General features: G+C 39.9%; 1 protein-coding gene across 2 annotated transcripts in view; it reads left to right on the plus strand.

Moving 5' to 3' along the window:
* The window catches only part of LOC117289616 (xanthine dehydrogenase/oxidase-like), a 34,401-nt gene that overhangs the window by 726 nt on the left and 20,426 nt on the right, over positions 1 to 13,249 (plus strand). For both annotated transcript variants that reach the window (XM_033770831.1, XM_033770823.1), the window contains exons 2-13: positions 3,619 to 3,676; positions 4,427 to 4,523; positions 5,476 to 5,584; positions 6,547 to 6,735; positions 7,444 to 7,503; positions 7,711 to 7,791; positions 8,456 to 8,600; positions 8,927 to 9,094; positions 10,681 to 10,757; positions 11,710 to 11,806; positions 12,370 to 12,476; positions 12,952 to 13,136. In XM_033770831.1, the coding sequence (XP_033626722.1) occupies positions 3,619 to 3,676; positions 4,427 to 4,523; positions 5,476 to 5,584; positions 6,547 to 6,735; positions 7,444 to 7,503; positions 7,711 to 7,791; positions 8,456 to 8,600; positions 8,927 to 9,094; positions 10,681 to 10,757; positions 11,710 to 11,806; positions 12,370 to 12,476; positions 12,952 to 13,136 (1,373 nt within the window). The remainder of the gene's footprint in view (positions 1 to 3,618; positions 3,677 to 4,426; positions 4,524 to 5,475; positions 5,585 to 6,546; positions 6,736 to 7,443; positions 7,504 to 7,710; positions 7,792 to 8,455; positions 8,601 to 8,926; positions 9,095 to 10,680; positions 10,758 to 11,709; positions 11,807 to 12,369; positions 12,477 to 12,951; positions 13,137 to 13,249) is intronic.

Below are 13,249 nucleotides of genomic sequence, written 5' to 3' on the forward strand. Positions count from 1 at the left end.
CAATGTCCCTTTGAAGGTGAGGCCTCCACGCCTGAACACAGTAATCTAGGTGTGGTCTAACCAATTCTTTGTACAGTCTGATGATTGTTGTTTTGTCTTTGTTCGTAATGGTTCTGTTGATTAGCCCCAGGGCTCTGAATGCGCTTTTGACTGCCTTCGCACAGTGGGTACTTGCATTTAGTGACTGATGGATGATTACCCCAAGATCTCTTTCTTCACTTACTGTCTGAATTATACTGTCACCAATGGAGTAGTTGTGCTTGATGTTACTATGCCTGAAGTGGAGGCACTTGCATTTGTCAATATTAAATAACATTTGCCAGTCATCAGACCACCGGTAAAGGCGATCGAGGTCGTCCTGAAGAGCGCGAGCATCTGCTGGGGTTTTCACTTTTCTGAAGACCTTGGTGTCGTCAGCGAACTTCAGGACCGAACTCAAGATATCCTCGTCAATGTCGTTGATGTAGATGATGAACAACAGCGGGCCAAGAACAGAACCTTGGGGGACACCGCTTTTAACTCCTGACCACTCCGATTGGGCCCCATTCACCACCAACCTCTGTTGTCTGTCAGACAGCCATGCCGTAATCCAAGCAGCAGTTGAATCACCTATCCCATGTGATCGTAGTTTCATCAGTAACCTCTGGTGTGGAACTCGGTCGAAGGCTTTACTGAAATCGAGGTACACTGCATCAACAGGGTTGCCATCATCAACGGTCTTTGTAACAAGCTCCAGAAAAGTTAGTAAATTGGTCAGGCAGGAACGACCTCTTAAAAACCCTTGCTGTGAATCACTGATCAATCTATGTGCTGTAAGGTGTTCCATGATGGCATCTCGGAGGATGGTTTAAAACACCTTACTGACCTGTGAGGTTAGGCTGATCGGCCTGTAGTTTGCTGCTACACTACGTTTGCCCTTCTTGAAGATGGGGGTGACGTTTGCTCTCCTCCAGTCTAGTGGAACCACTCCTTCTGCCATGGACTTCTGGAAAATTTGGCTGAGGGGTTCAGCTTTCGCGCCCGATACTTCCCTTAAAACCACAGAATAAATATCATCTACTCCGGGTGCCTTGCCAGGCTTCAACTTCATTAGCACTTTGAGAACGTTCTCCGCTGTCACCTCTACATCTCTGAGCATGTCGTCGTTCGGTCCGCCAAACATCCTCTTGGGATGTGGTATGTTATGTAATTGTTCAAGTGTGAACACAGATGAAAAATAGTAATTTAACACCATAGCTGTTCTCACGTCGTCTGTAATGACTTCACCATTTTCTTCCGTCAGAGGACCCACATGGTCCCTTGTTTTCATGTTGCTCCTCACATATGCATAGAAGGCTTTAGGGTTCTGCTTGATTTTCTTTGTCAATCTTGACTCGTACTTTCTTTTGGCTGCTCTAATTTCTTTAGTCGCAAGGTTCAAAGCTCGTTTGTACCGCAAGTAGTCTGCATGTTCTTGGGATTCTGTAAACCTCTTCCATGTAGGCGATATTTGCTCCTTCTCACTTTCTCTACTTTTTTGGTCCACCACAGAGGCTTTTTCTTGCTGGTTTTTCTTGTTTTCTTGGGTACAAACTTCACCACAGCTTTTTTCCCCAGTAGTGGTGCGTGTTTTGGGGATGGCAAGTAGTCTGGTGTCAGTAGATGACTGGAGGTATCTGTTAGGTTTGTACAACTGAATGAGATCCGTTAGGTATGAAGGCGCAGAGGCGGTATTGAGACATTTGAAGACCAGGGTAAGTATTTTGAAGTTGATACGGTTGGAGACTGTCAGCCAGTGAAGATCGTGAAGAATGGGAGTGACTCTGTCATATTTCTTGGCCTGGAAGATCAATTTAGCTGCACGATTTTGGAGCCGTTGAAGGCGTTGACAGTCAACAGATGATATTCCATAGAGAAGAGAGTTAGCATAATCGAGACGAGACGTTACAAGGGCTCTAACAGCAGCATGGCATGTAGGCTTATCAATGTACATTCTTATCCGAGTAAGGTTGCGTAGACTGAAATTAACGGATCGGCAAATAGAAGTGACTTGGTCGGACATCCGCATGGCCTGGTCAAACTCCACTCCAAGATTTCTGATCTTCGTGGAAGGCTGGATGATTTCGGAGTCTACTTGGAGGGAAACATCAGATAGCGAACTGAGACATCTACTGTTGGCACAGACAAAGAAATCAGTTTTGGAATCGTTGAGTTGAAGCATGTTGCTTAACATCCATTGTTTTATGTCCATTATACATTCCGACAATGTGGAAAGAGCTTGATTGATTTCACCAGGGTTGTTGGGATTAAATTGAATGTACAGCTGGGTATAGTCAGCATAGAAGTGATAGCGAATGTGCTCAAACCGTTCAATAATGGTGGCCAGGGGATAAGTAAATAGGGAAAACAGTTGAGGCCCTACCACAGAACCTTGTGGTAAACCAAACTCCAATACCTGGGGGTCAGATAGCTCACTAGCAACCTTAACTCTATTAGTGCGACCAACAAGGTATGAATGAAACCACTGTTGAACATGACCTGTTAACCCAAAAACATTATATAATCTATCCAAGAGGGAAACATAATCAATGGTATCGAACGCCGCCGACAGATCCAGCAACACCACAAAGACAGCCTGCCGATCATCAAGAGCACGCATTATGTCACTCTTGATTCTCAGCAATGCCGTCTCAGTGCTGTGGCCAGACCTGTAAGCAGACTGAAACTTCTGAAACAACATATTAGTACAAAGATGATCATTGATACGAGTTAAAGCAACCTTTTTAATCAGTTTCGATATAAATGCCAAGTTAGAAACCGGTCTATAGTTCTTGAGATTTTTCACGTCCAGCCCGGGCTTCTTTAAAATGGGAGATACTATGGCTTCCTTGAGGCTTGATGGGAAGGAACCTGTGGCAAGCGAGCTATTGACGATTGAAACCAGAGCAGAGAGGAGAGTCCCGGTATTCATTTTCAACATCCATGTCGGGAGAGGGTCCAGGTCGCATGACTTGCTCGGTGCTTTGCTAATGAGTCTGAGGACCTCGTCCTCATCGGCAAGGAGGAAGTCAGAGAGTTGAGGTACTTGTACTGGGCAATCAGCATGCTGGAGTGAAACGGGTTCAGGGGTGTGGGTGAGCGAACACATGATGTTAGATCTTATTTTGGCAACTTTGTCTTTGAAGAAGGTTGCGAACCGGTTGCTCAATGTTTTCAAGGGTTGGCCAGATGGATGGGGAGGAGCCCCTTCATGATCTGTACAAACATATATAAAGCCTGTGATTAGGGTCCTTATGATGTGACACAACAATGCCATCAGCTCCGTTAAGATTAAAGTGCACTCTTTCCTTGTTGAACTTCGGGAGGAAGTTCAACGACAACAGTTAAGTTTTCGTTTTTACACAATTAATTTTGTAATAATCCCTTTTCCAGATATATAGTCACCGTCGTCAGAAGGTTGGATGGTATGACTATATCGCAAAAATAGCACAATAAGGAATGAAAAAATGTCCGTGTGTAATGGCCATGTGGTTTAGCACGCTGAGTTTCTTGCGCCCCAATTCGATAGTTGGGACTGGTCAGAACTTGAGTGTTAAATTGTTGATTACAATATTGTTTTTCTCTTGTCGCTCTCCATAGGTTGTAGATCGTCATGTTCAACCAGAAGTTACCATATTGACTTACCTACGTACCAAGTGTATCCTTTTTCAAAATCGTTCTTCTGTCTTAAAAAAAGAAAAGAAAATGGATGGCTGAACAGCGGCCAATAAGAACTTAAGAAAAAAAATATGCAAGTTTTTTGAAATTTTCAGATTGTTGTAGTTTTATGATTTTGTATCTGTTTTTAGATTTCTTATATATTTTGTGTACATTGTGCACCGTAAATTTAAAGTGTACTGTAGATCTAAATGTAAATTTGTAAAGTCCAGTTATGTCTCAGGCTTTTCATTAACTTTCCCTTTTAATTGACTATTACTACTAAGCCCTTTAGGCCTAAAGCAAATTTGTTATATTCATAGCATAAAATGGAAATAGTTTTAATTATGCAAATTAAAGATTAAGTGTACCTTTCATGGGGATTTTGTATGACTGAATAATGGTATTACTCATAATATTGTTTCTCTTTTTTTTCTCTTTTTTTCTCTTTTTTTTTTTTTGGGGGGGGGGGGGGGCGGCGGGGAGTGTGGTGAACAAATTGACAAAATAGATAGACTGAAACATAAGGCTAGATGGCTCAGTTGGTAGAGTACCGGCACATTTCCGAAGGTCATTGGTTCAGATCCCACTCAAATAATTCGTTCTTTGTTTAACCCCAAATTACTTACCCAGTCAGTTTCCCTCGCGTTTTGTTTCTACTAATAATATTTTGCTTATTTTACTTCAGATAGAATACACATAATAATTGGCATTGATGTTTATTCTTAACTCAAGCTTGTATGGTACACAGTGCTTCTAACAGGGAGTAAGCTAGGATGCGGGGAAGGAGGTTGTGGTGCCTGCACTATCATGGTGTCCAAGTACTCACCAAAGCACAAATGTATCAGGTAAGACAGCTACAGTATAGTTATGGCCGACAAGAAAATAAAACTGTCATGGGACAAATTATACACAGCTCTCCGATCCCTTGCCTGACTGCTTGAAACGAATTGCCTAGGTTTTGGCTACCACCAGCTCAAATTCAGTTTTGTGAACCACTCAATATGTGACCTGTGACATCACATGTTTACAAAAGAACCACTGAGCCTGGACTTCCTGCAAGCAGGATTTGTACACAGCGTAATGGAAGAAATTATAAAATCTTATATTTTATGGAGATTGCACTGTCTAATTCTTATCAACTTTTGATATGATGAAAGGAGGCACATCTCAAAACTTGTCTAGCTTTTACTTTCATAAGTTCACATGGTCTATAGTTTACTGCTTTTATGTTTTCAAACTTAAGGTTGACTCTTAAGACTTACTCAGGCTCAGTGTTGTGGCTTGTTGATCAGCCAATACTAGTGCCAACAGTTGGTAGAGCACCAGCACGCTAATCCAGAGGTCGCAGGTTTTCTACAAGCGAGGCTTCAAGTAGTCTAATCTTACTTTTCAAGACTATCTAACAAAGTGCGATGTGTGAAACTTACTACCCGGCTAGTCGTGCCTCAAACAGTTGCAACTTTGACACTAGTCACAACTAATTTTCATTTCCAAAGATGCATTGCAGCATATTAATTTCCACGGATGCAATATAGTAAAACTCGTGCTGAAAGGATTGAAGGATTGTTTCATTTAGGTCTGATTGTGTTTTGTAAGTAACCTGTGTTGTTGTTGACACATTTGTTTCACCAAGCAGGAAGTCGGTCTATCTTTGTAGTAATCGAGGCGCCACGATTAATGGAGTAGATGAATAACTAACTCGACTAAGCAATCAGTAGTTGCAACTTTGACACTAGTTGGACTAGTCGCACAAGCTTATATCTAACACTTGTTCTTAAATTGACTTTTATCTTTCAGTCACTATGCAGTGAATGCTTGCTTGACCCCGATATGTTCAGTGCACGGTCTGGCAGTCACAACCGTTGAAGGAATCGGCAGTACACAAACCAGGCTACATCCAGTCCAGGTTAGTTTTAGTTTAGTTTTATTAGACTTTACACTGGCATAAAAATATAGAAATACAAATCGATACATAAAGAAATAAAGAATCAAATTAGCTATAAAAAATACCAAGCCAGTGAGTGACGAGGAGGAACAGGTGACCAGCACCTCTACAAAGCCGTCCTGTCACAAGAAATGTCCCCTGAAACCCACCCCATAGCAAAAAACCACCCAACCCACAAAAAAGAGGGAGCGCTTTAAGGCGGGACTGACAATTACAGACGACAAGAAGAGCAATGGCAGTGCGACACCCAAGTGCAGACATCATCCGCTGAAAAGTCAGATGCAAACTTGTCCCTGTAAAATTGGAGAAGAAGAGTCTTAAATGCTGACAAGGACACGCTAGATCTGACCGACAGCGGAAGCTGGTTCCACATGGGGACAATCCGCTGAAAATAAAACGACTTACACAAATGTATGGGACTCTGTTTAATTTAATTAACGAGGAACTGATAATTTGAAGGGATCAGAAGACAGTCTAGTGGCAGGACGGCCCTGTGTAACATTAAAACTTACATATCTATTAACAATATTATTGACTACACATTATTGAGTGCTTCTGTGAATAAGACAAAGTTAAAATGTTTGGCCCAAAATGATGCTCTTGACATCTTTTTCATGCCCAGAACCAATGCTGTGTCTATTGCAGATCGCTTTTTTTGCTGCTATGGTCCAAAAGAATGGAGCACTCTTCCAAATCACACCAAGGATGCTCACACTATTCAAATTGTCCTGAAACTGCTAAAATGTTATCTTTTTTAACAAGTGTATTGTAAATTATTTCATGTAACTGAGTCCGAGCGCCTTTGATTTTTTGTTGTTGATTTTGGCGCTATGTAAATTTCTTCTGATTCATTGATTGATTGTTTATCAATAAAATCAGAACCCTGATTTAATTCCAATTCTTGATATCCCTTTGCGTTGTAGGAACGCCTGGCCAAAGCTCATGGGTCTCAGTGTGGTTTCTGCACTCCTGGTATTGTGATGTCTATGTACGCCCTGCTGAGGAACAAGCCAGTGCCTACTATGGAGGAAATAGAGAGTGCATTCGAAGGGAATCTTTGCCGATGTACTGGGTACCGACCAATCCTGCAAGGCTACAGCACATTCACTAAGGTAAGACATGGTGCAGTGACCAGTTTAAAGCCATTGGACACTTTCGGAACAGAAAACAAATAAAAGTTCACAGATTTACAAATAACTTACAGTGCTTACAGAAGGTAATGGTGAAAGACTTTTCTTGAAAATATTATTCCATGAAATGCGGAAACAAAGGTGGGTTTTCCCGTAATTTTCTCCCGACTCCGATGACCGATTGAGCCTAAATTTTCACAGGTTTGTTATTTTATAGATAAGTTGTGATACACGAAGTGTGGGCCTTCGGACAATACTGTTTACTGAAAGTGTCTAATGGCTTTAATGGTCATTAGTCATGGACATTTTCATTACGTTATTTAACCCATACCTGCCTATTAAATTTGCATCGAGGATAAAGAATATTAAGTTTGTTTTTACCTTTACTGTTAGCACTGTTTACTCGGTACTTTCCCGAGTCTGGGGAGAAAAAAAACCCATAGCTACCCTGGTGGTCAGTTGCTCTAGAATAGCAAAGGTCATGGGTTCGAATCCCAAACGAGTAATATCCCTAAGATTTTTTTTCACAGAACTCAGAGTATAAATTGCTAACACAAACCGGTGTGAATGGGTTAAACCAAAATTTATTTCATATCTGCCTATGTACAGGATCTCCTGTAGAACACACATAAGAATAATGTGCTTTATTATCTTGATGTGGTTGATGTTGCTTTATTTTCACATTTTCAGGAGGGTTGTTGTGGCGGAAATAGTGCTAACTGCTGCATGAACGCCGCCGCTGAAGAAGGGGTAAGCAATTGACTCTAAAAAGGGACATCAGATCTCTTAAGAAAGCCATTGAGAGAGAGATGCACTGAAACTAACCCGTACAAGTGTTGTGGTGGATGAGGACTCTAAGGGGGGAGGGAAGTGGGGATAGGGAGAATTAGTATACAAAAAGGAATATTTTACTGTGATTAAGAACAATATTGATCTTATTTTCTTGACCCTCCACAGGTATCTACAAAGCTGTTTGACCCCAGTGAGTTCACGCCCTATGACCCCTCCCAAGAAGTCATCTTTCCCCCAGAGCTCATTGTAAGTTATTAACTGTCAAAACCTTGCATGGTTTAAGGTTTTAAACTCATTTACCACTTTCATGGATGGTACTGTGTGAAAAATTCAAACTTTTGTGTTACCCCCCCCCCCCCCAAATACAAAAGAAAATTATAGAAAACAAATATGGCAAAAAATATCCGCTGATTCCTGTGGCTTATTTGTGTATAGTAAAATATTTAATAATGTTTTTTCTTTCTGTCTTATTATAAACACTGACACAATTTAGCCATCAGGTATAAGTTCAACTGTAATGACTTATCAATAACAACAAGCCATTTTGAGGTATGGTGGACACACCACTATGCAACTAGGTTTGGGTAAATTTGTGTCTGTAGACACCCTAACCGAACAGTGCACTCATTATGATAGCTTCCACCATACATTAACCTCAAAAGGCTAATAGCAATTATATAATTTTTAAAATCTGTTGCATTCAATTTAGCTCATAATATTTACTTTCTTATATATCAATATAAACCACAATGGAAACTGACTGGGTAAATTTTGAAATGATTTTTGGGGTTGAACAAAGAATTGACTAGAGTGGGATTTGAACCAACTTGTTTGTATGAATACTAGAGCTTTAGAATAAAGGCCTCTCTTTCAGAATTTTCAGCTGTTGTTTTCCTTGAATAATTTGTAGATGATGTTGGACAAGGAATCTCCAGCTATTCAGAGGTTTTTGGGTGACCGTGTGACTTGGTATCGTCCAGTCACGCTTCAGCAGTTACTGGAACTCAAAGGGAGCCACCCAGAGGCAAACATGGTTGTCGGAAACACAGAAGTCGGTGGGTTTTTCTTCAATTTTGGAATTTAACAGAATTTATTTTAATATTCACTAAATTGACCTTTCCCATGAAATATGTGTTTTTTTTTTTATTATTCTCTTGCAACTTTGATGACCAATGGAGTAAAAAAAAAAATCACAGATTTTTAATTTTTGATGCATAGGTTGGGATACCTCAAGTGAGTATACTAATCTTTGACAATTACCAAAGATGTCTTTGACAATTATCAAAGGTGTCGAGTGCCTTTAAGGAATATAGATATTGAAAGTTAGTCAGTTATTGTTTTATTTTATTTGATCATGTTGTCTTTTTGACTATTTATACAGGTGTTGAGATGAAGTTTAAGAGTCAAGTTTACCCAGTCCTTATTGACTTGAACTTTATCCCTGAGTTGACGACAATCGAGACTTCTCCCACTGGGATAAAAGTGGGTGCTTCAGTGCCTCTTACGACCCTCGATGAATACCTCAAGAAATTGATTCAAAGTGAACCAGGTGAGTTAATGATTGGGTGCATTCGATTAGCTTCCCTGGGTTGACCCCGGTCTGTCCCCGGTATGCTCGAATAACTTTGGCGTCATTCCAGGGGCTCACCCAAGTCAGCCCCAAGTGCCCTGCTTGTGGAGTGGGTCACTTGGGGCTGGCCCCAGGTGCATGACGTCACCACGAGAGGGTGAGTGATCGTTCGATTAGCTCTTGTCAGAGGCTCACCCGAGTGAGCACCGCGGGGTCGACCCAGGGAAGCTAATCAAATGCACCCATTATTATAATAATCATTGTATATATTGAACCCTTCACGCTGATCCAACCCAAGGTTTTTTGACATCATTAAACCCATAGCTTCCGCAACCGCTTGTACCAAAAGGCCCATAGCGGCCACAAAACGGCTGTAAGATTTAACCTACTTGAGCAGAGTGTTGAAGAAAAGGTATCGACCGAACTGACATTTTCCAATTTTCCCACGTTAACATACTTGTAGAATCTAAAGCAAAGGCCTACATGTATTATTTTTTTTAATATTATTATTATTATTGTTATTATAATAGATGTTAATGGTTTATTAAAATTTCAAACATCGCAGCCCGAGAGCTGAATTGAGTTTAAAAGATACACAACAAGAATATATTTTATAAAAACATTTAAAAGGGAAGTGTTTACAGAAAAAGATTGTTTAAAAGATTATGAAAATTTGTCTGATAAGGAACAAGATTATGAACAAATTTCTGTTGCATAATAGTTTTCCTGACATTTCCTGAGTATAACAGCCCCAAATAGCAATGTATGGGCGGATGGTGATGGTTTATACAGAAACAAGACTCTCTAAAGGGTCTACAGCTCTTTAAGAATTGAAAGAGACTTAACTTAAAAAGACTAGCGTAGCATAGAAAACACTAAGATGTAAAGGAGGGCACCATTTTCTTAGTGTTAGCCAGTGAAATACTCTAATGCTTTAAGCGCCAGTGGACACTTTCGGTAAACAGTATTGTCCAAGGCCCACGCTTCGTGTATCACAACTTATATATAAAATAACCTGTGAAAATTTAAGCTCAATCAGTCATCGGAGTCGAGAGAAAATAACGGGAAAACCCACTCTTGTTTCCGCACGTTTCGTCGTGTCATGGCATGTGTTTACTATAAATCCGTAATTCTCGCTAACGAGAATTGATAATTGTTTTAATGTTTTCTCAAAAAGTCAAGCATTTCATGGAATAATATTTCAAGAGAAGTCTAGTACCATTACCTTCTGTAAACCCTGTAAGTTAGTTGTAAATCTGTGAACTTTTATTGTTTTTTCTGTTCCGAAAGTGTATAATGGCCTTTAGCAAATTTTTCTGCTATAGTTAGCACGAAAATTTGCTTACTGTTAAGCAGTGTTATGAAAGTGACCCCTGTTTATATCCCTTGTGGGAGTTTGCCGAGTTTCCTTGGAGGAAAGTTCATTCAGACAAACAAACAATCAGCTGCTGCATAGGTTTGCTCCTTCGAATGTTCAGTGCAATGTCTTTTTTTACAAATTCTCTATTATGCCTTTTAGTATGTCATAAGCACAAATTGCAAATTCTTTGTTTTCTTCTGAGCAGAGTATAAGACGCGTATCTTTGCCGCCATTGTTGAGATGTTGCGCTGGTTTGCAGGTCATCAAATTAGAAACACTGCGGTAAGTATTGGTGTCATTCACAAGTCTTTGTGAATTCACTCAGTCCCAGCTCGCTGGGACGATCGTGGAGGGCTTAATTTAGAAGAGCTGTAGTTTGAATGATTTTACAATTTTATTTCTGCGTTTAAAGGGATAATAAAGGATTGGTAATAAGGACATAAGGATAGAAAAAAAATTGTAAAATTTTCGTCTGAAACCTTACTGATTGTTAAGTTCAGATGAGGATAACTTCTCTCTGTGAACTATTTACCTCTGAAATGAAAAAAAAAAACTCTGTCTGAAAACAAAAACCAAAATGCAACAGTTGCTTTCATTTGTTTCATTTGTGTTAGACATGCTGAAAATTGTGAATGGGGTTTCTGTATTTTCTCTTAAAGGAACTCGTTGCCTTGGATCGGTCGAGTTGGTCTTTGAAAAGCGTTCGTTACCGTTTTTTTTTTATAAAATGCATATGGGTAGAAAGATGTTGTAAAAGTAGAATACAATGATCCACACAAACATGCCTCGAAATTGCACAGTTTTCCTTTTACCTCGTCGACTAACTCGGTCGGCCATTTATGGGAGTCAAGTTTATGGGAGTCAAGTTTTTGACTCCCATAAATGGCCGACCGTGTTAGTTCGCACAGTAAAAGGAAAACCACGCAATTTCGAGGCAAACTTGTGCGGATCATTGTTTTCTACTTTTAAAACAGCTTTCCAACCATAATTATGCATTTAATAAAAAATGGTTACAAACGCTTTTTATAGACCAACTCGTCCGATCCAAGGCAATGTGTTCCTTTAAGTCACAAAACTGATAAAGCCAAAATTGTTTACAGGTTTGTTGTTTTATGATGGTTGATCGCACAAAACATGAAGACTTTTTGCAGCTATTTTGTCAGCTCTACAAATTCTGTATAATATTTTTTACATAACATTGTTGTATATATTTTGTTTGGATTGGATATTACAGAGTTTGGGAGGTGCCATAGCAACAGGATCACCTATATCAGATCTGAACCCTCTTCTCATGGCTGCGGTTTGCAAATTGGAGGTCGTGTCAAAACGAGGTAAGTAAAAGAAGTCCAAGTTCGTCTTTTAACTACTTCTCTCTGGTCTTCATTCAATAAACAGCCCTGAAGTGTATGCAGCAAAAACATGCTCAGAAACACTCCAGCGGTGGTTGAGTTTACAAATTAACTGTATTCAATCCTGGATGTATCTAGGAGATGGGGCATGTATTGATAGATGAGGAGTAGTACCTTGAAAGGGATTGCGTTCAAAACACCAGGAGCAAATACTTTCAAATAGTTTAAAGGTGGAGTGTATACTATTCATCAAGTCGAGCGCCATGTAGAAGCTCGAGCCTGCTCAGTGATTTATGTCCAGATGTAGCGATCCGGCATGCAGGAGCGTAGTTCTTCAGCGCTGGCCAAGCAAGTGTCTCGTTTCAGGGTGTCTGTGAAGGAGAGACAAAGACATCTTCTCCAACGAGAAGCCTTGCCTTGTCTGGGCTCCCAGAGGATGGGTGGGCAAGCGACCATGGAACAATCCATGTTTCATCTCATAAAAATATTCTCTCCATTGCAACCATAAACATGAGTTAATTTGCATACTTTCTTTCTACTTTCAGGAACTCGCATGGTTACCATGGATGGCAATTTCTTCACTGGTTATCGGAAGAATGTTATTGCCAAGGACGAGGTTATAAAAGTCATCAACATACCATACACACTGGAGGTAATTTTTGTTACACTGGACACTTTTAGTATTTAATCAAAATAATTGTCAGATTAAAAACTTACTTGGTAACAAGCAATGTAGAGTTGTTGATAGTATAAAACAATGTGAGAAAACGGCTCCCTCTGAAGTAACGTAGTTTTTGAGAAAAAGGTAATTTGTCATTCAAATAATAAAAGACTTAGGCTGAAGCCTTTTTATTATGCATCTGAAAGAACACAAATTTGTGCAACAAGGGTTTTTTCTTGCACTATTCTCTTGCATCTTCAATGACCAATTGAGTACAAATTTCACAGATTTGTTATTTTATGCATATGTTGAGATACACCAAGTGAGAAGACTGGGCTTTGACAATTACCAGAGGTGCCCAGTGCCTTTACAGCTGGGCCTATGACATTTGGTATGATCCTCACCTATACATTTTTTTTAACAAATGGGTTTCTCGTAACAAATCTGAAATGTTGTTTCTCTCCAGAATGAATACTTTCAAGGATACAAACAGTCTCCACGTCGTGAGGATGATATTGCTATAGTCAATGCCGGCATGAGGGTAGTCTTCAAACCAGGCACTAATACAGTGCAGGATTGTACTCTAGCATTTGGAGGTATGGCTGCTACGTCAGTGCTGGCAGTGAAGACTATGGCAAGCTTGAATGGAAGGTAAATGGTGAACACTGTTTTATGACCATTACATGTACTGTGTTTTACCCTGCACCTATACATTTTAAAGGCACTGGACACTATTGGTTATTACTCAAAATAATCGTTAACAA

Source organism: Asterias rubens, chromosome 1 (assembly GCF_902459465.1).
Source record: "Asterias rubens chromosome 1, eAstRub1.3, whole genome shotgun sequence".
Classification (NCBI taxonomy): Eukaryota; Metazoa; Echinodermata; class Asteroidea; order Forcipulatida; family Asteriidae; genus Asterias; species Asterias rubens.